At 34.9% G+C, this 20,805-nt stretch overlaps 1 protein-coding gene across 1 annotated transcript in view; it reads left to right on the top strand.

Moving 5' to 3' along the window:
• The window catches only part of MNAT1 (MNAT1 component of CDK activating kinase), a 219,717-nt gene that overhangs the window by 60,217 nt on the left and 138,695 nt on the right, over positions 1 to 20,805 (top strand). Inside the window, exons 2-5 of the mRNA XM_017533935.2 lie at positions 1,481 to 1,633; positions 3,573 to 3,646; positions 13,759 to 13,862; positions 17,891 to 18,031. Coding sequence (XP_017389424.1) covers positions 1,481 to 1,633; positions 3,573 to 3,646; positions 13,759 to 13,862; positions 17,891 to 18,031 — 472 coding nt within the window. The remainder of the gene's footprint in view (positions 1 to 1,480; positions 1,634 to 3,572; positions 3,647 to 13,758; positions 13,863 to 17,890; positions 18,032 to 20,805) is intronic.

Consider the following 20,805-nt stretch of genomic DNA (forward strand, 5'->3'; position numbering starts at 1 on the left):
TATACATAAAGGTCAATGTTAGTATTTTACTAATAACCTTAAAAATTTTTATTTTTCTTATTACTCTTCTCATTTAGCTTATCCCATAAGTTAAATACACACTTGGAAGAAATAAACTCTTCCCTATTTATTATAATTTCTCTTTTCCCTTTGTCTTGTATTCATTTTTTTGTTCTGTGAGGTTTATTTATTGAGTACTTACTGTTAGGCACTGGGGATAGAGAACAAGATCGGCAACATTCTGTCCTTCTGGAATATACTGTACTTCCATGTCTGGGAGACAGAACACAAAAATAAATAAATAAGATAATGTCAGATATTGTTAACAAAAGGAGTGATTAGGACTCTGTGGCCCTAACACATACGGAGTTGGACAAGATTACACCCGGAGGACTATAAATATTTGAATATTTATCAAAATATTTGAATATTTAAAAGTTATAAATTAATCTACATCCTTGGCCCAGCCTGATTTCCTACACAGCATCTTGAGTTGCCAGCAGCCTATATCCTTAAGACTCAGAGGCTAAAGGAACTGCTCTCTTCTCCCATCCATCCTCGTAACCTGCCTGAGTGGTAGTATAGATCTTTTGGGGCAGGGCAGGGATGATTGGGGTGGTACCTAGACCCATCAAAAACAGTGTATTAACAGATCCCGCCAAGTCCCCAGGAATCTGGTTACAAAAAGGTTCACTTCTCCAGTTCATTGTTTTTTCAACTCAAGTCTTCTAGGAAGTTGTAAGCCCTTCTTAATGTTGCACTATCAGAAAAGGGGATGCAGGTATCTGGGAAACCTGGTTTGCCTGGGCATTCAGTTTAATTGATTTGGGGTAATGAACTTTCAGTGAATAAAGCTTTTATAAGCAGCCATTCTTTCTAAGATTTCTCATGGCAGAAGTTGTGTTCATTTTCTCCTTCACACATACTGGAGGACTCAAAGTTCTTTATCCTCTGGACAGTGGGGCCTCATTCAGCTAGTACCTCTTTCTTGTACTTGTCATTTGCTCAGTTGATCACTGAACTTTCAAAAAACTTTCTTACAAGGAAAGGAAGAAAAAAAGTCTGTTTTAGTGCTTGGGGTATACAGGGCTGTCTAAAGTGCAGGCCCCTGGCAGAGGCTTCTTTTGCCCAGGTCTAAGAATATTGATATTGGACTGGGGATGGAGGTGACCATACACTAGCCTTTTACACGCTGTTTAACTTCTCCCTATCCTGCTATTTTTCCTAGTCTCTCACTCAATTTATTTTAATTTATAAATTTGTTTGATTTATAAAACAAAATTGATATCACTTGGGACACCTGTATCTGAAAAGTAAGCTCCAAATGAAAATGAACATTTTCCGAGAAGTTTTTTGGTAAGATTTTAAAAAACAATGACTAGTTTTCATGTCTCTTCTTACCCTATAGGGGCAAACTATTCAGGTGTGTTGTAGATTTGAACATTGGCATTAATGTTATGTTTTATTTCTCACCTTACAGCTGTGAAAGTTGTGTGGATTTACTGTTTGTGAGAGGAGCTGGAAACTGTCCTGAGTGTGGTACTCCACTTAGAAAGAGCAACTTCAGGGTACAACTCTTTGAAGATCCCACTGTTGACAAAGAGGTTGAGATCAGGAAAAAAGTGCTAAAGATGTAAGTATTCCTGCTTGAATGATTCAGTCAACAAGAGGACTTTAACAATTATGTCAATAATTGATTATTATTTGCTGATAAATATGGAGAGATTAGCAAGTAAATAACTATAAATTCATTTAAATTCTTAGAGAACTGAGTAATATTATTTATTTATCTTTGTTAAATAAGAGTCTCTTGATGGCTTCATTATTCGTTTGTATTTGTTCTTTGATTAATAAACATGTATTGCATATCTACTGTATATAAATACTGTGTTATGCATGTTAGGCAGTAGTTATGAAGTGATGAGTAAAACAGCTATGAATTCTGTTCTCATGAGATTTAAGAACAGTAGCATAGGATAGCAAAAAGACAAAAACCAGGTAAACCAAAGCAAATATATTATTTATTATAGCTTGAGAATAGTGCTATATAGTTGGTAACTGAGTGTTGCTGTGGTCAGTGATGTCAGGTATGGGCTGAAGAGGTAACATTAAGTTGAAGTCTGAAGGCTACTAAGAGAAAATTATGTGTTAGCTATATTTTGGTATGTATGTTTTTGTGTACATACATGTATATACATATATGGGCATAGTATGTATATGTATGTGTATATATATGTATATATATCTATATATTAATCTTTTTTATTTACAATTTAGGTTTTACTTTTTACTCTTTGTTAATAGTTTTGGGTTTTATTTTATCCATTCTTTTATTATAAGAAACTTATTTTTTTGAAATTAAAATAATTTATATATTTATTAATTTATTTTTATTTTCAGTGGTAATACATTTCAACCAAAGTAACCAGTGTTTTAGCAGCATCTTTCTAGGTACATAACCAATGATACTTTATCAATGTCCCTAGCGGCTCTTTCATTGTTTATAACTTCTGGGAGGTAGTCTCTTAGATTCTGATCTTTCATTGTTAATTCCTTGCAATTTACTAATTCTTCACAGGTACATTACAGTATTTACAGATTTTCTTGATCTCACATTTTTTAGACTATGTCATGACAAATGGAGGATTTGCTTCAATTTTTTGTGTTTTGGAAATTAGTGAATCTATTTCTTAGAAGTAAATAACAAGTAAAAACTTTTGCAAGAAGTAAAAAGACAAGAATTATTACTAAGGGTGGGTTTGGAAATGACACAAAGGTTATGTACTGTGAACATTAGAATGAGACTATGAGGATCAAACAACGATCATTTTCCTTCAAACTTGATAGATAACTGTACTCAATATTTACTATTAAAAATATGATTATAATAAAATGGATCATTCTTTAGAAGGTTTATATATGGTAAACTTAGAAAATAAACCATTTCCAATGATATGCCTTGCTTAAGCTCATTTTCTAATCTTTCAAGCTCCTAATTTCTTTTTCCCTGAAGTCTTAATAAGGATTTTGCATATTGCACCATTTTCTCCTAATCCTACTTCTTCTCTGTAGTCATAAGAATTTAAGAATTGCATTTTTGGTTTGGTTACAAACCTGGTGTCAAGAAAACGGTGTTTTATGCTGGGTACAGTGGCTCATGCCTGTAATCCCAGCACGTTGGGAGGCCGAGGTGGGCGGATCACTTGAGGTCAGGAATTGAAGACCAGGCTGGCCAACATGGTAAAATCCCATCTCTACTAAAATACAAAAAAAAATTTAACTGGATGTGGTGGTGTGCACTTGTAATCCCAGCTACTCAGGAGGCTGAGGCAGGAGAACCTGGGAAGTGGAGGTAGCAGTGAGCCAAGATTGTGCCCCTGCACTCCAGTCTGGACAACAGAGCAAGACTCCATCTCAAAAATAAAAATAAAAAGAAAGAAAATAGTGTTTTACACAGTAAACAATTCTTTTCTGTGTATCATATATGAATTAGGTAGGAACAAGCAAACCAGTTAGATAATATTAAAAGCAATGCTACATAATATGTAGATTTATTTTTTCTTTTCTTGAAGATACAATAAAAGAGAAGAAGATTTTCCTAGTCTAAGAGAATACAATGACTTCCTGGAAGAAGTGGAAGAAATTGGTAAGTTTTTAATTTGATGTATGCTAGCCTATAAGACCATGTGCTTTTTACCTTTTAAATGCTTAGGAGAACTTCTCACATAAAAACCTCTAAATAGGTTTTGTTGTGATAGCTAACATTTACTTAATTACTTTCTTTTTAAATAAACTATTTAAGTAATACTTTTTCTTAGGAAAAATATGTTTAATAGAGGTGGTAACACTTTGTAGCTGGGGAAGAAGACTATATGGATACATACCTCTGTATGTTGATAATGTATTAGAGTAGTTTAAATGAAAGGAAAGCATATTCTGATTTTTTTCAAAAATAGGGTTCCTGTTAACCATATTTATAGTGACTAGAGCCGTATGTTTATCATTGTGCTTCTGTGGCTGTAGTAGTCTTAAAGTACTTTGAGGTAGTTTACTGTTGAAGTGGCATTCTATTAATCAGTATTATTCTGTAATCAGAGGTTGGAGTAATCTTTGTGCCTTTTCTTTCTGATGTGTTTAGTCAAAAGGATGATTTTTGTCAAGAAAAAACTATTTAAGTTCTCTTAAATGAAAATTTCAGAGATGTTAAAAAGTTTGGAAGTTGTTATATATTGATTTAAAAAATAATGCTGCTTTTTAAAGTCGCAATAATTATTATTAAGTGCGGGTTTGGAAATGATAAAAAGGTTGTATACTGAGAACATTAGAATGAGACTATGAGGATCAAACAGCAATCATTTTCTTTCAAACTTGATAGGTAATTATACTCAATATTTACTATTAAAAATAAGTTTATAATTGGATCATTCTTTAGAAGGTTTATATATGGTAAACTTAGAAAATTCACATTTTTGAGGAATAATATTTTAATTCCTTTAATTTCTTTACTATAAAATCCAGAAAATCTTGTTGTTTCAACTGTTATCTGAAACTTTTATGTATCTAAGTTTATTTGTTATGGCACAGGAAAAGCACATGCAAAACATAATTTAGGGTTTCCTCTGGGATCTTTCAGTGCTATAAGCGCTACTGCTTTTCCATTCTACGTGTATTCATTGCACTTTGTATATCATCTTAGCAATTGTGAATGACTATGGATTTTAGCTGAAAAGATGGTAGAATTGGGAGTGACAAGGCAAAGTGGAAAAGTTAGGATGTAGACTGAGAAGAACAACCAGAAAGAAATCTGCAAGAACTAGGCAAGTATGAAGGAATGTAGAAATCTGCCTATACATAGATATTAAGTATAGGAAAAGCAGTTCGATAGCAATTGGGAAGAAAAGCAGCTTACATATATTCTAAAGGTAATATGATCAATCAAAAGTCTGGTCAAACTAGAGAAAGGAGATTTTATGTGTTGCAATGCAAGTTGAATACATGGTCACAATTCCAAGCAGGCAGTCAGGATAACTAAAAGAAACTGATGTACAGAGAAGGTGAGGAATAGGTTTAAGGGATGAACTACAAGGAGATCTTGATTCTGGGATTAAGGTTTTGATTGAGCTATGATTAAACAATACACACACACACATATACATTTGCTTCAAGATAAGTCAGTTTGAAGGTATGGACTACATGGGTCCCATAGGTAAACCATGTTTATGTTCAGACATTGGTACTAGAATTGATAGGCAAGAGCAAGTGTAGATATTAGGCGTATACAACATGTAATGCTTTCTTTACCAAATGCAGAAACTGTGGCTCAGACCATTTAATTTGAAAGTTATTCTGCTGTTATGTATATTTAGTTGCAGTATGTGGAAACTCTCTTAACCAACTGCCACTTAATTGTCTCATTGAAGTAACTGATATTCCCCAGTTTTTCCATAAAATGTACTCACTGATACCCACAGCATAATGAATACATTGTGAATGCTGTCAATTAGAAGTTGCCCTTGAGTACACCTCTGTACTTCTTCCACCAGTTCAATTATACGTCAAGTATTATTAGCCTTGATAACCAAACCTTCTTATGTCAATTGTACTTGTTATTGGAGTTATATAATTAAATACATATTTAAATATTATATGTAATTTAAATACTTAAAGTTAAATCATGTGTCGGGTTGGGGAAAAAATTACAAAACTCTAGAAGGATTCTGCTTCTCAAATTTTTAAGTCACCTCTTAAAAAAATGGGAATTGGCCAGGTGCAGTGGCTCAGGCCTGTAATCACAGCACTTTGGGAGGCTGAGGCAAGAGGACTGCTTGAGCCCAGGACTTTGAGATCAGCCTGGGTAACATAATGAGAGCCATCTCTAACAAAATTTAACAAGTTCACTGGATGTAGTGGCATGTGCCTGTAGTCCTAGCTACTTGGGAGGCTGAGGTGGATCGCTTAAGTCCAGGAGCCCAAGGCTACAGTGAATGGTGATTGTGCCACTGCACTCCAGCCTAGGCAACAGAGCATGACCATGTCTCAGGAAAAACAAAAAGCAGAAAACAAAAAAGGAAATTGAACAATATAGATGACAATTATGGCCTATATAAGGAAGAAGCAAAACTCTGAAGACTAGAATTTGCTGTATGTCATTAAGTTAGAGAATGACTATATGCTAACTATGTTTTAAATTGAAGTATTTAAAAAGAGAGATGTTTGTGTGTGTCTCCCTCCTTTAACAGACTTATTTAAATAATCAACTTTAAATCCTCATTGTGTTGATTAAAGAGTGGTTCTACTGTATTTAAAGATATTGATGGTTTGTGGGAACTAACCTTTTGGATTTATAGTTTATTTTCTGAAATTTAGCTCAATTCAACAAGTTTTAAGATTTTTTTTATGTGAACTGCTTTATTGATGGGGATATGTGATATTTGCCCTCAATTAGCTCAGACTCTAAAGGGAGAGAAATTATGTTAACTAACAAGTATAATTTAATGTGGTAAGTCTTATACATAGGCATTTATAAAATGCTGTGGGAATACAGATAAGAAAGGAATTAACCTAGCACTGGGAAAGAGAGATATGGTTTGGTGAAGTTTAGAGAAGAGATGGCACTTGGGTTTGATCCTGAAAGAGGAATAGGAGTTCAACAGATTGAGAGGGCTTGGAAAAACATTTGTAACCAAACAAAAAGGCATGAGATAGAAAGATGTTGGGCATGTTGGAGAATGAGCAAGTAGTCTATTATAGGTAGATACAACATGAGGAGTGATTAAAAATGAGGCCTGAAAAACAGACTGGACCTGCGTTAAGGAGGCCTTAGTACCATAGACAACAAAAGCAAAAATAGACAGATGGGATTGTAAGAAACTAAAAAACTTCTTCACAGCAAAGGAAACAACAGAGGGAAGAGATAACCTGCAGAGTGGGAGAAAATATTTGCAAACCAGACATCTGATAAAGGGTTAATCTCCAAAATATATAGGGAACTCAACCCAGTAGCAAGAAAATATTTGATGAGAAAATGGGCAAAGGACCTGAATAGACATTTCTCAAAAGAAGACATATGTATGGTATATGAAAATGTGCTCAACACCACTAATCATCAGAGAAATGCAAATTAAAATCAAAATGAGATATCATTTCACATCTGTTAGAATGACTATTATCAAAAAGACGAGATAAGTGTTGATGAGGATGTGGAGAAAAGGGAACCCTTGTATGCTGTTGGTGGGAATGTAAATTAGTACAGCCATTATGGAGAACAGTATGGAAGTTCCTCAGATACTAAAAATAGAGCTACCATATGATCTTAGTAATCCCACTTCTGGGTCTATAACCTATAGCCCTATTCACAATAGCTAAGATATGGAATCAGTCTAAGTATCCATCATTTGGATGAATGGATAAAGAAAATGTGGTACATATACGCAATAGAATACTTGAGCCTCAAAAAAGAGGATAATTCTGCAATATGCAATAACATGGATCAACCTGGAGGACATTACGCTAAGTGAAATAAGTCAGTCACAGAAAGAGAAATGTGGCATGGTCTCACTTATATCTGGAATCTAAAAAAGTTGAACTTAGAGAAGTAGAGAGCAAAATGGGGTGGTTACCAGCGGCTGTGGGATGGGTGGTGGGTGGGAAAAGGGGAGTTGTATGGAGTTAATCAGGTAAACTCTGGAGACTAGGCAGTAGTTTTTGTTATTTTGTTGGCTAACGGATACGAAATTTCAATTACATAGGAAGAATAAGCTTTTGAAGTCATTGCACAGCATGGTGACCATAGTTAATAATAATGTATTATATATTTCAAAATTGCTAAAAGAATAGATTTTCGATGTTCTTGCTATGAAAAAGCATGTGAGGTGATGGATATGTTAATTAACTTATAGTTCCACGGTGAATACATGTATCAAAACATCACATTGTACCCCATAGATATATATAATTATTATTTGTTGACTGAAAAAAAAAAAGGAGGGCTTTGTAAACTGGGCTGTGAGTTAAGATTTTATTCTGTGACTAAGAGGAGATACTCAAGAGTGAGAAATGACTTTTTAAGGGGCCATTACAGTAATTTGGGTGATAGATAATGAGGGCTTGGAGTAGATAGTCACAATGGGGACAGACAAAGAGGATATTTTAGAGATAGAATATTTAAGTGGTTGATTTGATGTAGGGAGTGTGTTAGAGAGAGTAGGCAAGGATAAAATATGACCTGACCCTGAACAGTTGTATGGTGTTAATCAGGTAAACACGGGAGAATAGGCAGTATTTTCTATTATTTTGTTGGGTGAAATGTGTGCAGAAATGAGAGATGAGGTAAAGACTTTAGTTTTAGATCTTTTAAGTTTTGTTAGGGTGTGGCTCCACCACTTAGTTGTATGGCGTTGTTTGTCATCATATAAATAAAACTTCCTTTTAAAATCTTGTTTCAATAGCTTTCTATTTTGTGTTTTATTCATACATTTAAAGTTAATTAGTTAGATGTCTGTGATTATCTGTATTGACTATGTTAGTCAGAAGTATAAAATGTTAATTTAATGAACACTAAGTACCAGACTGAGCTATACATACATTATCTAATATAATTTTTTAAAACTCTAAGAGACAGACATTTTTATTTCTGTTTTGCATCTGGGTGACCAGGATTGCATTGCTAGTAAAGGATGGAGCCAAATTGTAAATAATAGGATTTTCTTGCTCTCTGAGTCTAGAACATGGAGTTCTGTGGAATTATTAGAGATGAGAGAAAAATATGGTAGGTTGGGGCCATGTTTTGAAGGATATTAAAGATGTTTGAACTCGATCTTATAGGTAGAAGGGTGCCGTTGGAGATAAATGTTTAAGTCTGGAATGAGAGGACTAGAATTAGTAGGGTGCCTCAGAGGGTCATGTTTGAGGATTCATAAATTGGGGATTGAGGTAATTTTGTTGTATAAATTATGAATCTTTTAAACGTGAATATAAAAATGAAAAAATTACAATTTTGAATAATAGCATCAAAAATTTTTAATAGAAAGGGCACACATGAAGATGGACTTTCTTATGGCATTACAATAGGCTCTTTTCTGTGGTTATGACAATCTATACATAAAATTCTTGTTCCTTATGGCTCTAGGGATTATCTCAAAGGTTTATTCTTAGTTTCATAATGAAGAGATTATTCTTTTGGTGCAGAGGATACTTATTTTAAAAGGGTGAGAAAGTCCTAAGGGCTTTAATTATAAATTCTGGATGTCAAAAAGGCTTCACAATTGTACTTAAATAACATTAAATCTTTCAGAAAATACAATAGGCTTTTTGTTTGCTTTTAATACTTGACTAAAGGCAGGTCAACATCTGAACTAAATCAGTAAGCAGATAAAGGGTCAAATGATTGTTATAGAAAATTAGCTTCTATTCCTTTTTCTTCAAGGCTATTATACCAACCTGATTCATTGGGTATGAATGAGACCTGCTTCATCTGAAAATTTTTAAAAATAGCAAGTCACTTTTATGGTTCTTTTGTTACTTTTTAAAGGAAGATATTTGTGTCATCTATAGTTATGATTTCCATTTACCTTTGCTTCTAAATTAAAATATGAAACAAATTATTTTACTTTTATTGGAATTCATAAAGTTTTCTTTGTTATTTATTTATTTATTTTTTAGAGATAGGGTCTCACTCTTTCTCCCAGGCTGGAGTGCAGTGGTACCATCATAGCTCACTGTAGACTCAAACTCCTGGGCTCAAGTGATCTTCCTGTCTCAACCTCCCAAGTAACTAGGACTACAGGTGTGTGCCACCACACTTGGTTAAGTTTTTAATTTTATTTTTTTGGTAGAGATGGGACCTCGCTATGTTGACTAGGCTGGTGTCAAACTCCTGGCCACAAGTGATCCAGAACTCATAAAGTTTTTAATAAGCCTAAAAGAAAACATTGTGGCTGGGCTTATGCCTGCAATCCCAGCACTTTGGGAGGCCAAGGTGGGCGGATCACTTGAGACCAGGAGTTCAAGACCAGCCTGACCAATGTGATGAAACCCCATCTCTACTAAAAATACAAAAATTAGCTGAGCATTGTGGCCAGCACCTGTAATCCCAGCTACTCGGGAGGCTGAGGCAGAGGAATTGCTTGAACCGGGGGACCAGAGGTTACAGTGAGCCAAGCTCATGCCACTGCACTCTAGCATGGGCAACAGAATGAGACTCCATCTCAAAAAAAAAAAAAAAAATGAAACTGTATATAAACATATTAATTGCACTCAGGATTTAAGTTTATTTCTGGGTTCTGTTTAATGGAAAGTGAAAATCAGTAGTAAACTGTCTAGTTTGGTAATAAACAGTGTTTTTTAAACTGCTTTGAACATACTGGTAGAGCTCTACATGGGATATCAATTTGAGCACTTACTATTCAGTAGATTTATACCATAAGAAACCAAGATTATTTAGTCCTGTCATTTTGAACCTTCCTCCTTTGCCATGTTCAAATCTGTAATTATAAAGATTATTTTAATTAAATCTATAATTATGAAAGTAATTATAAATGTTGGTATTAGTTTATTTCCTCTCATGATAATTCAACAAGCATTTCTTGTGCCTTTGCCACATGGGAACTTTTTTTTTTAAAGTAGACTTTTTTTTAGTGAAGTTTTAGAATCACAGCAACACTGAGTAGAAAATACAGATAGTTCCTATATATCTCTTGCCTCTACGTGTGCACAGCCTCCCCCACTATCAACATCCGGCACCAGAGTGGTACATCGTTACAATCAATGAACCTACATTGGCATATCATTATCACACAAAATGTGTAGTTTATACTAGGATTCATTTTTGGTGCTGTTCACTCTATGGGTTTTGACAAACATGTAATGATGTGTATCTATCATTATATCATACAGAGTCATTTTTAACTGTCCTAAAAATCCTCTATGTTTTTCTGTGTATTTATTCCTATCTATCCACAACCCCTGGCAAACACTGTTTTTTTAGTTTTTATAGTTTTGACTCTTCTGGAATGTTATATAGTTGGAATTATACAGTATGTAGCCTTTTCAGATCGGCTTCTTTCACTTAGCAATATGCATTTAAAACTCCTCTGTGTCTTTTCTTGGCTTTATAGCTGATTTCTTTTTAGTGCTGAATAATATTCCATTTTTTTGATCTACTGAAGGATATCTTGGTTGCTTCCAAGTTTTGGCAATTATTAATAAAGCTTCTGTAACCATTCATGTGTGGGTTTTTATGTGGACATATGTTTTTAACTCATTTGGATAAATACCTAGGAGCTTGATTGCCAGATCATGTGATAGAGTATGTTTAGTTTTGTTAGAAACTGGAAAACTGTCTTCCAAAGTGACTAAACAATTTTGCATTCCCACCAGCAAGAAATGAGAGTTCTTGTTGTTCCAGATCTGCACCAGCATTTTATGTTGTGACTGGAGTTTTGCCATTCTAAAAGGAATACAGTAGAAGTAGTGGAAGCAATAATAAAGATGAATCACACCTAGAAACTACCTTTAAGGAACATTCTAATAGGTCAGACAAGATGTGCACATTGAAAATAATTATACAGAGTAGAAAGTGGGTAAGTGCTAGCAGAGCAATATTAGATAATGTAAGCATTCAGGGATGGAGAGATTGTAACTGCGAAGTGTCTCATAAGGATGAGCTGGTGATTAAAATGGGTATAGAAGGGTGAGTCAGATATGGATATTCACTGTTGTTCTGGGTTGAGGTTGGTAGTGAGATGAGCCCTATGCGTAGAGGGAACAGTTTAATCACTGATATGGAAATGCAAAGTGTAGGGCCATACAAATGCAGAGGACTGCTAGGTAGCAGTGGTTTTCAGGCATTGAGAGAAACGACACAACTAGTTTTGTAGGCATCGTAGGTAAAAGTTCAGATTGGAATCAGATAGCCTAGGTTAATGGCTGGACATGATGGCTCACACCAGTAATCCCAGCACTTTGGAAGGCTGAGGTGGGCGGATCACTTGAGGTCGGGAGTTCAAGACCAGTCTGACCAACATGGCGAAACCCTGTCTCTACTAAAATATACAAAAATTAGCCAGGCGTTGTTGTGCCCGCCTGTAATCCAAGATACTTGGGAGGCTGAGGTTGGATCTGGTAGATGTTGAGGATGGTTAGAATTGTCAAAGATCAACAGATTTGGTTGCTCAGAGGATGGGCTATTTAAATACAAGGAATAGATCGAGTGGTTGATAAAGATAGTGGAATCACCATTTTAACTAAGGATCAAAGATCCTTTTTCAGGGTGCTGCTTGTCTGGAGCCTCCTTCTGACTGTTTTGTGTCAGGACTAGAGTGTGATTTATGAAGAATGTCCTGCATCATATCATAGCCAGATTCTCTGACTTATTTTCTTTTCCACTTAATATTAAAAAGCTGGAAAAGTGGCTAGAGGGTTATTGCTTCTCATTTTCTCTCAATTCTTCCAGATTAAAAATTACGTAAGATAAAACTGAATAGACTTTTGTCTTTATACCTAAATGAGCCTGGATATTCAACAGTGATTATGATAAATTGATGTTCTGAAATAAGTTGGCCTTTTGAGAAGATAAAAATGAAATTATAGAACAAATTGGTGTTTTGAGTCTGTTTGATGGCTTTGCTCAACAAAACAAGCAGCTCTGTGTTGGTCTTCCAGTGTTACTTTTTGACTCTTGTAAGTTTCTGTAATTCAAAAACCTAGGAACTATTTGAGATGGTTATTGGTTAAAAGAAAGAGAGAGATGGGGCAGGAATCTGTAGAAACCCAAGGGATAGAGCAGTTATTTAGGGTAGATCCATCTTGTTTGTAGGACAAGAAGCAGGAGGCAGTTGGTAAGTAATTGGAGAAGGGGTGGAAGGGCTAATAACGGATATAGAAAGATTACAGGGGAAACTACAGAGGCTTGAACTGAATTATGGAACAGGAGAGTCGTACTGAAATGGAGTCTTCCATATGAGTTTATAAATAGCAAGAGGGTAATTTTTAAATTGTTCAGAATATTATAGTAACTTTTTGATTTACATATGTAAAATTGAAAGGGAATATGGCATTTATAATTCAAATTATTTTGATTTATAATTATCAAAAGAGAGCTCTAATTTACAGAAAATTTAGTAGTATCTAAACATGCCTGAGTGGTTCTCTTTAGAAATTCTTTTAGTCTAAGTTTTGGTGCCAGTTTATTCTTTATTTTTCTTCTAAAGTTCCAACTCTTTTATTTCATGCATTTCTAGAGCTAGACTACAAGGGGAAGTAGTTTAAGCCTTTCCCTACTCATGTTGGAGACAACTGGAATGGGAATAAAACCTGTTTTTTGTTTGATATAAATTATACAAATATATGATTTTTTATTTCTTTTTAAAATTCTATTGTTGTAGATTCCAGACTTACTCTTTATATTTAAAAAATGTAAACAATATTTTGTATGCTTTTAAAGCATACAAAGCAATAGAGGGGACTATAAAAATCAGATCTAATGTAAGTATAGCAAGCACATATCTTAGGTTTTCTGGAGTGATCCTGACATTTAGGTATTTTGTGCGAGTCAAACAGCCTGTCCTTGTATTTGGCTTGGAAAACATGGTTGCCGTAACTAGAGCTAGTCTCTAAAATAGGTAGCTGATTAAAAGGTCACAAATAGAGCTATAAAGAATGACAACCTACCAAACGAGTCACTGTGTATTTGTTTTTTATTGTCTACTCAAGATTTATATTAAAACAATTTTTCATTTCATTGTTTTTTTTCTGATACAGTTTTCAACTTGACCAACAATGTGGATTTGGATAACACGAAAAAGAAAATGGAGATATATCAAAAGGAAAACAAAGATGTTATTCAGAAAAATAAATTAAAGCTGGTTGGTTGCTAAGTATTTTCTTCTTCTTTTGTCTTAGAAACAAATGTTTCCACATGATACTTTAAAAAGGCACCTTCCTTTAAACCAGTTACATTTATTAAAAATTTAGCTGAAATCTAGACCAGAAATACAAATATATGCTGTATAGGTAATGTAGGTAGGCAGGCACACATTACTATAGCAAAAACCACTTTGACAGCATTATGTTAGAGTGTGTTTTCTTAAGGAAATGGATCCATAAGGTAGGTGATTGTTAAAGCTAATTTTGCCTGTATAATTCTCTGGTAAGTGAGCATTTGGACAATGGTCACAAAATAATGGAGGCTCATTTTTATCCTTGAACATTAATTTCTCTAAAGGAGAGAGCAAACCCAGACAGACGTTGACAGAGCTCCCAAGAGGGAGATAAAACAAAGACACTATTTATTAGAAACTAAAATGAATTCATGATGAGATAAGAGGAACACATTTGTAAACTAAGCTTAACTTTGGTTTCTCAATCAGTTACCTTTTTTTGTTTTACTGAAATAGTAATATTGCTAGGCATCAATGTGATTTTGATTTGTTTTAGTTGATCTCATGTTGAAGTTTGTTTTGAAAATATCTCAGGAGTCATTATTATGAAATGTATTAAAATGTATTCTATAAAGAAAAAAGAATTGTATGCATGCCAAGAAGCCATTGTCTAATTTATATACTTTAGCTATAATTTCTATAGTACAGTTTGGCTTTCTAGCTGTAGGGGAAAGCTGAGCTAATTACATTTGAGGTATTTTGTCAGGATTTTGTAATAATCAGTGAAAAGGATACAAGTATATTTGGATCACATAGCTTATATTTTCATCTTGTATTTAGAAGAGACGTTCTCCTTATAGTCTTAGAGTGTTTTATTTCAGCACTTTGCAGTACTTGATCAGGAATTTATAATAATCAGTGAAAAGGATACAAGTGATTTGGACCACATAGATTAGATTTTCATCTCGTATTTAGAAGAGACTTCCTCCTTATAGTCTTATAGTGCTTTATTTCAGCACTTCTTTCCTGTTGTAACACTCTCAGTGAATTGATACTATATTTTCATTCTATTCATACCCAGCCTGGCTTTCTTTTTTCTTTCTTTCTTTTTTTTTTTTTTTTTAAACATGAAGTCTTGCTCTTGTCACACAGGCTGGAGTGCAATGGCACAATCTTGGCTCACTGCAACCTCTGTCTCTTAGGTTCAAGCAATTCTGCTACCTCAGCTTCCCAAGTAGCTGGGATTACAGGCACCTGCCACCACACCCGGCTAAGTTTTGTATTTTTAATAGAGAGGGAGTTTCACCATGTTGGCCAGGCTGGTCTCGAACGCCTTACCTCAGGAGATCTGCCTGCCTCGGCCTCCCAAAGGGGATTACAGGTGTGAGCTACCACACTTGGCCAAAAGTATCTTATTTCTGAGAGGATCAGTATGCCATTAATGTTACTCTGTTTGCCTAGTAACCTTCTCTGGGTACATCGGAAGATACATGCAAAATAAGTATGGGTAGGTAACATGTTTCATTAACCCCAAGTGTTGGGATTACAGATATGAGCTACCACAATCATGAAAGGGCGTTACATTTTATCAAAGCCTTTTCCTGAATGTATTGATTATATGATTTTAATTCTTTATTTTGTTAATGTGGTATATTAATTGATTTTGTGGGTTGAATCATCTTTCTATCCCAAGGGTAATTCTCACTTGGTTATGTTGTATCATTCTTTTAAAGTTCAGTTGGATTTAGTTTACAAGTATTTTGTTAAGGATTTTTGCATTTTTGTTAATCAGGGATATTGGCTCACAATTTTCTTTTCTTTTGGTATCTTTGTCTGCTTTTAGTATCAGGGTAATAACGATGGCTTCATAAAACAAGTATGGAAGTGTCCACCTCTTCGGTTTTTTAGAAAAGTTTGAGAAGGATCAATGTTAATTCTTCCTTAAATGTTTAGCAGAATTTACCACTACAGCCTTTTCTCTGTTAGGAGGTGTGACTACTGATTCAGTGTCCATACTAGTGCTATCTGTTTTCAGATTTCCTATTTCTTCATAATTTGTTCTTGGTAGGTTGTATATTTCCAGGAATTTTTCTATTTCTTCTAGATTAACTGAATTGTATAATTGTTAGTGTATACTTGTTCATAGTAGTCTCTTATGATCCTTTTATTTCTATGGCATCAGATGTTATGTCTCCTCTTTTGTTTCTAATTCTGAGTCTTCTCTCTTTTCCATAGTCTTGCAAAGAGCTTGTCAGTTTTATCTTTCCAAAGGACTTAATTTTGTTGATTTTTTCTGTTCTTTTTTATTTTCTATTTCATTTATTTTTGCTCTAATCTTTGTTATTTATTTTAATACTTTGTTCTGCTAACTCGGAGCTCAGTTTGTTATTTTTCTAGCTCATTGAGATGTAAAGTCAGGTTGTTATTTGAGATCTTTCTTCTCTTTTAAAGTAGGTGTTTATCACAAGAAACTTTCCTTTTAGTACTGCATTTTCTGTATCCCTTAAGTTTTGGTATGCTGTGTTTTTGTTTGTGTTTGTCCTGAGGTATTTTAAAATTTCCTTTTTGATTTCTTCTTTGACCCAGTGATTATTTGAGTGTATTGTTTAATTTTCACATATGTGCATTTTTGTGAATTTTCCAGTTTTCCTTCTGCTACTGACTCCTCGTTTTAGGCCATTGTGGTTAGGAAAGATACTTGGTATGATTTCAGTCTTCTTAAATTTGTTAAGACTTGTTTTGTGACCTAACTTGAGATCTATCCTGTAGAAAGTTCTGTGTGTGCTTGGGAAGAATGTGCATTCTGCTGCTGTTTAGCGGAATGTTCTGTATATGTCTGTTAGTTGTTATAACAGACATCTACAGAACTGTAAAGTTGTTTAAGACTCCTGTTACCTTATTGATCTTCTTTCTGAGAGTTCCATGCAGTGTTGAATGTGAATTAAGTTTCCTGTTATTATATTGCTGTCTATTTCTCCCTTCAGTTGTCAATGTTTGCTTTACATATTTAGTTGTTTATAATTGTTATATTTTTCTATATGTTGAACCTTTTATTATTATATAATGTTCTTGTCTCTTTTGACAGTTTTTTAATTAAAGTCTATTAAAGTATATTCATCTCTTATTATGTTCTTTGTCTCAGTGAATGGTGCCAGCATTCATCCAGGTGCTCATATTTGGTCAGTCTTTATATTCTATTTATGATCACTCTTTATCATTTTTTAAGCCTCCTTTCTACTCTAATTAGATTGTTACTTTATTTAGGGCTCTTATTTCTTTTTCTTTTCTTTTCTTTTTCTTTTTTTTTTTTTTTTTTTTTTTTTTTTTTTTCTTTTTCTTTTTTTTTTTTTTTTTTTTTTTTTTTTGAGAAAGAGTCTTGCCCTGTCGCCCAGGCTGGCGTGCAGTGGCGCAATCTCAGCTTGCTGCAACCTCTGCCTCCCGGGTTCAAGCAGTTCTCCTGCTTCAGCCTCCCAAGTAGCTGTGATTACAGGTGTGCATCACCATGCCCACTTTTGCATCTTTAGTAGAGACAGGGGTTTACCATGTTGGCCAGGTTGGTCTCAAACTCCTGACCCTGTGATCCCTCCACCTCATCCTCCCAAAGTGCTGGGATTACAGGCGTAATCTACCTCGTTGGGCTCTTATTTCTTAGCTGGGTTATTTGAATATTCTTCTAACTAGTCCTGCTATTGTCAGTCTTGAACCCAATTGATCTTTATGTACACCTCACTGCTTCTAGTCATCTTTCTAAAATCATCCCTCAACTTCCCTTAACATGTTCCCAGTGGCCTTGGTATGACAAAATTCCACTAATATGGTATAACAGAATAGTTGTTCTCTTTAATAGTAACATGTCAACATGAAATAAAATAAATTCTACTTCCTTCAACATGTAATTGCTACGTTATTAAATAATAAGTGACTAGTGTCAATAAAGAAAGTATCAGAGTGTGTTATGTGATTGCTCCTGGCTCCTAAACTTATTGCATGCCATATATAAATTTTTGTTTTAGACTCGAGAACAAGAAGAACTGGAAGAAGCTTTAGAAGTGGAACGACAGGAAAATGAACAAAGAAGACTATTTATACAAAAAGAAGAACAACTGCAGCAGATTCTAAAAAGAAAGAATAAGCAGGCTTTTTTAGACGAGCTGGTATGTACTAATACTAATTGTGATTGTAAAAAACATTTTTCAGGATTTACCTTTCCTATTAGGCTGGATGATGGCTTTTAAAGGGCATTTCTACAATGTTTGTAATCTGGTTCACCTTTAGTTTTGTTGGTTATGTATTGATGTCCGTGCATTTATTGCTGAATAAGAAGTTGCTGTCCACCCCCACTGAACAATATATTTATTTTATGCTCACAATTTTGTGGGTTAGGAATTAAAGTAGTTCTTTTGGGCTTCTCTGCTTCCCTAATGTATTCTGAGGACACCTCTTCATGTGGTTTTGATAGCAATAAGAGGCAGCCAAATGCCTAGGCAGATAAAGATGGGTACCTGGTGAAACCACACCTTCATGTCAAAGACAGTTTAAAACCTGAAACCTAAGCTACAAGTTAAATCTTTGGACCAGTTTGAGAACTTGGCCTTCTATTTGGTGTGCTTTCCTCTGACTGATCCCCACTCTTCACCTATTTTATATATACCTTCCCTTTCCTAATTGATTTTCTACACTGTCATGCCCACCCTTGAGTGGTGTCTTCACTTCAACCTTTTTTGCATACTCATAAGCCAATCAGCATGTACCCCTCATTCTGTGCCTATAAAGACCCCAGACTTAGTAAGTAGAGGAAGAAACAACCTGACTTTGGGGGAGACAACCTGCCCTTCCTGTCTCCTCTCCAGCTCCCCTCTCTGCTAACAGCTGTTTTCATTGCTCAATAAAATTATTGCCTTCACCATCTTTTAACCATTCCTGTGACCTCATTCTTCTTGGATGCTGGACAAGATATGGGGACCCACCGAGTGCAGGTATCCACAAAGGCTGTCACACTGGCCCTTTGCCCTTGCTGGTGGAGGGCAGCCACCCCAGGCAACAAGGCCAGGGGTCAACTGAGCTGCTAACACACTGCTGTCTGCAGACAGTGGAACTAAAGGAGCACTATAACAACTCCCCTGAGGCTTTGGGGTTATGGGCACCCTCACCTGGGCACTGCCATGTTCCCCTCAAGTCAACTACCTGGTCTGGCTGTGGGCCACACATGGAGTTTGCTTCTGTGTCCATGCCCGGAGTAGATGGCTGGGTCCTGCACTTGCTTACTTGTGCCTGGTCTGACTGCGGGCCCTACACGAAGCTTGTTCCTGTGTTCGTGATTGGAGCAGCCAGCTAGATCTGCACTCACCCACGTGCTCACTCCCACAAAAGGTTGAGTGCAGTGGGCCAAATAGAGGGGAAGTCCCTACTGTGAGTCTGGTGAAGGGGCAGGCTACATCAGAAACTGCATCAGTTTCTGTAATGGTGTGATTATACCTCTCATATGTTGGCTTAGGGTTACAAGAGAGAATATTCCAAGAATAAGGAAGTAGAGATGCTAATATTTATTATTAGTAAAAGAGCCCACTCAGTTTCAAAGGAAATGGATGTAGATTTCACCTCCTGATGGGAGTGTTATGACCATCTTTAATCCACAAAGCATGTACTGGGGAAAAAATATGTTTTTCTAGAATTTGGCATAATATAAATTCATTTGGGATACTCTAGCTCAGTGTAAGTATAATGATAAGAATTAAGAAAATAACTTTAATTGTAATTTGCCTTACCCTTATGCCTATTTATTTATATCCTGCCAACTACTAGAAGGATTTGAAGTGATTTCCTAGATAGAGTATTGTTTATGGACATGGTACTACTTAGTGTACTTCTAAGAACAATACTAAATTGAGGTTCTAGAATATTTTACTTCTATATTTTTAAGAACCTTTTTGTTTAGTATCCATTTTGTTTTCAGATGAGAGAGTGACATTACAACTGAGATGAGCCAGTATATTCTTAATAGATTGCTTATATGGCTTTAAGCTAACTGACTAAAATAAATTGTTTCTGGAGCACTTTTCTCCTGATTAATACTCTTTTTCTAATAATGAGCTCATTTGTTTTGGCTCTATGCTGAAGTTTCTATTGACTCTTTTTACTCTGTGACAGTATATTTTATATTTTTGCATGAAAAAATAATGTATTTTTTCTTGAAAGAAATAGCAGTATTTTTGCTTGAAAGAAATAGCAGTGTTTTTGCAAATTGTTGTTTTCTAGCAATTAGCTTCCTATGTAGTCAACATTGTTAGATAATGGCAGTAATAATAACTAAGGTTTATGAAGTGTTTCATGGATTTGTTACTATTATTATTTGATACTTATAACCCTGTATGATATTGATGACATCACAAACTAGAAAATCTTCCTCTCCGGGAAAATCTTTGTGCATTCTTCCCTTTCCCTTTATGTTCATATAATTTATTTCCCTGAGGCTTTAAAAAATTTTTTTGTGGTGTTAATACACTTAACTTTCTCGTCTAGTTGATAATGCTTTTATCCTATAATGGGGAAATATGTATATGTGTGTTTTTCTACTGTGATTTTTGGCCAAAAAAGCATTTAAGTCAATTAACCAGGAGTAAAAAAAGAGAAAGCAAGCTTACTTAAATTATAAGGAGGTGAGAAACTAAAGGAAAAATAAGGTTAAGGGTATTTTTTTTTTAGAGGAAGAAAGAGAGAAAGAAAGAAAAAGAAAATAAAAAAAAAAGAAAAAGAAAAAGAAAAAAAGAATAAAGAAAAGGAAGAAAGAGGAAGAGGGAGAGGGAGAGAGAACAGGGGTGTTGCTTTATTGCCCAGGCTAAAATACAGTCTAAAAATGGGTATGCCTGTAATTATGTTTAATAATAGAGACAAAAAAAAAATGAGGGAAGAAAATAATTAACAAGCAGCC

This window comes from Cebus imitator, unplaced genomic scaffold (genome assembly GCF_001604975.1).
Source record: "Cebus imitator isolate Cc_AM_T3 unplaced genomic scaffold, Cebus_imitator-1.0 Scaffold83, whole genome shotgun sequence".
Classification (NCBI taxonomy): domain Eukaryota; kingdom Metazoa; phylum Chordata; class Mammalia; order Primates; family Cebidae; genus Cebus; species Cebus imitator.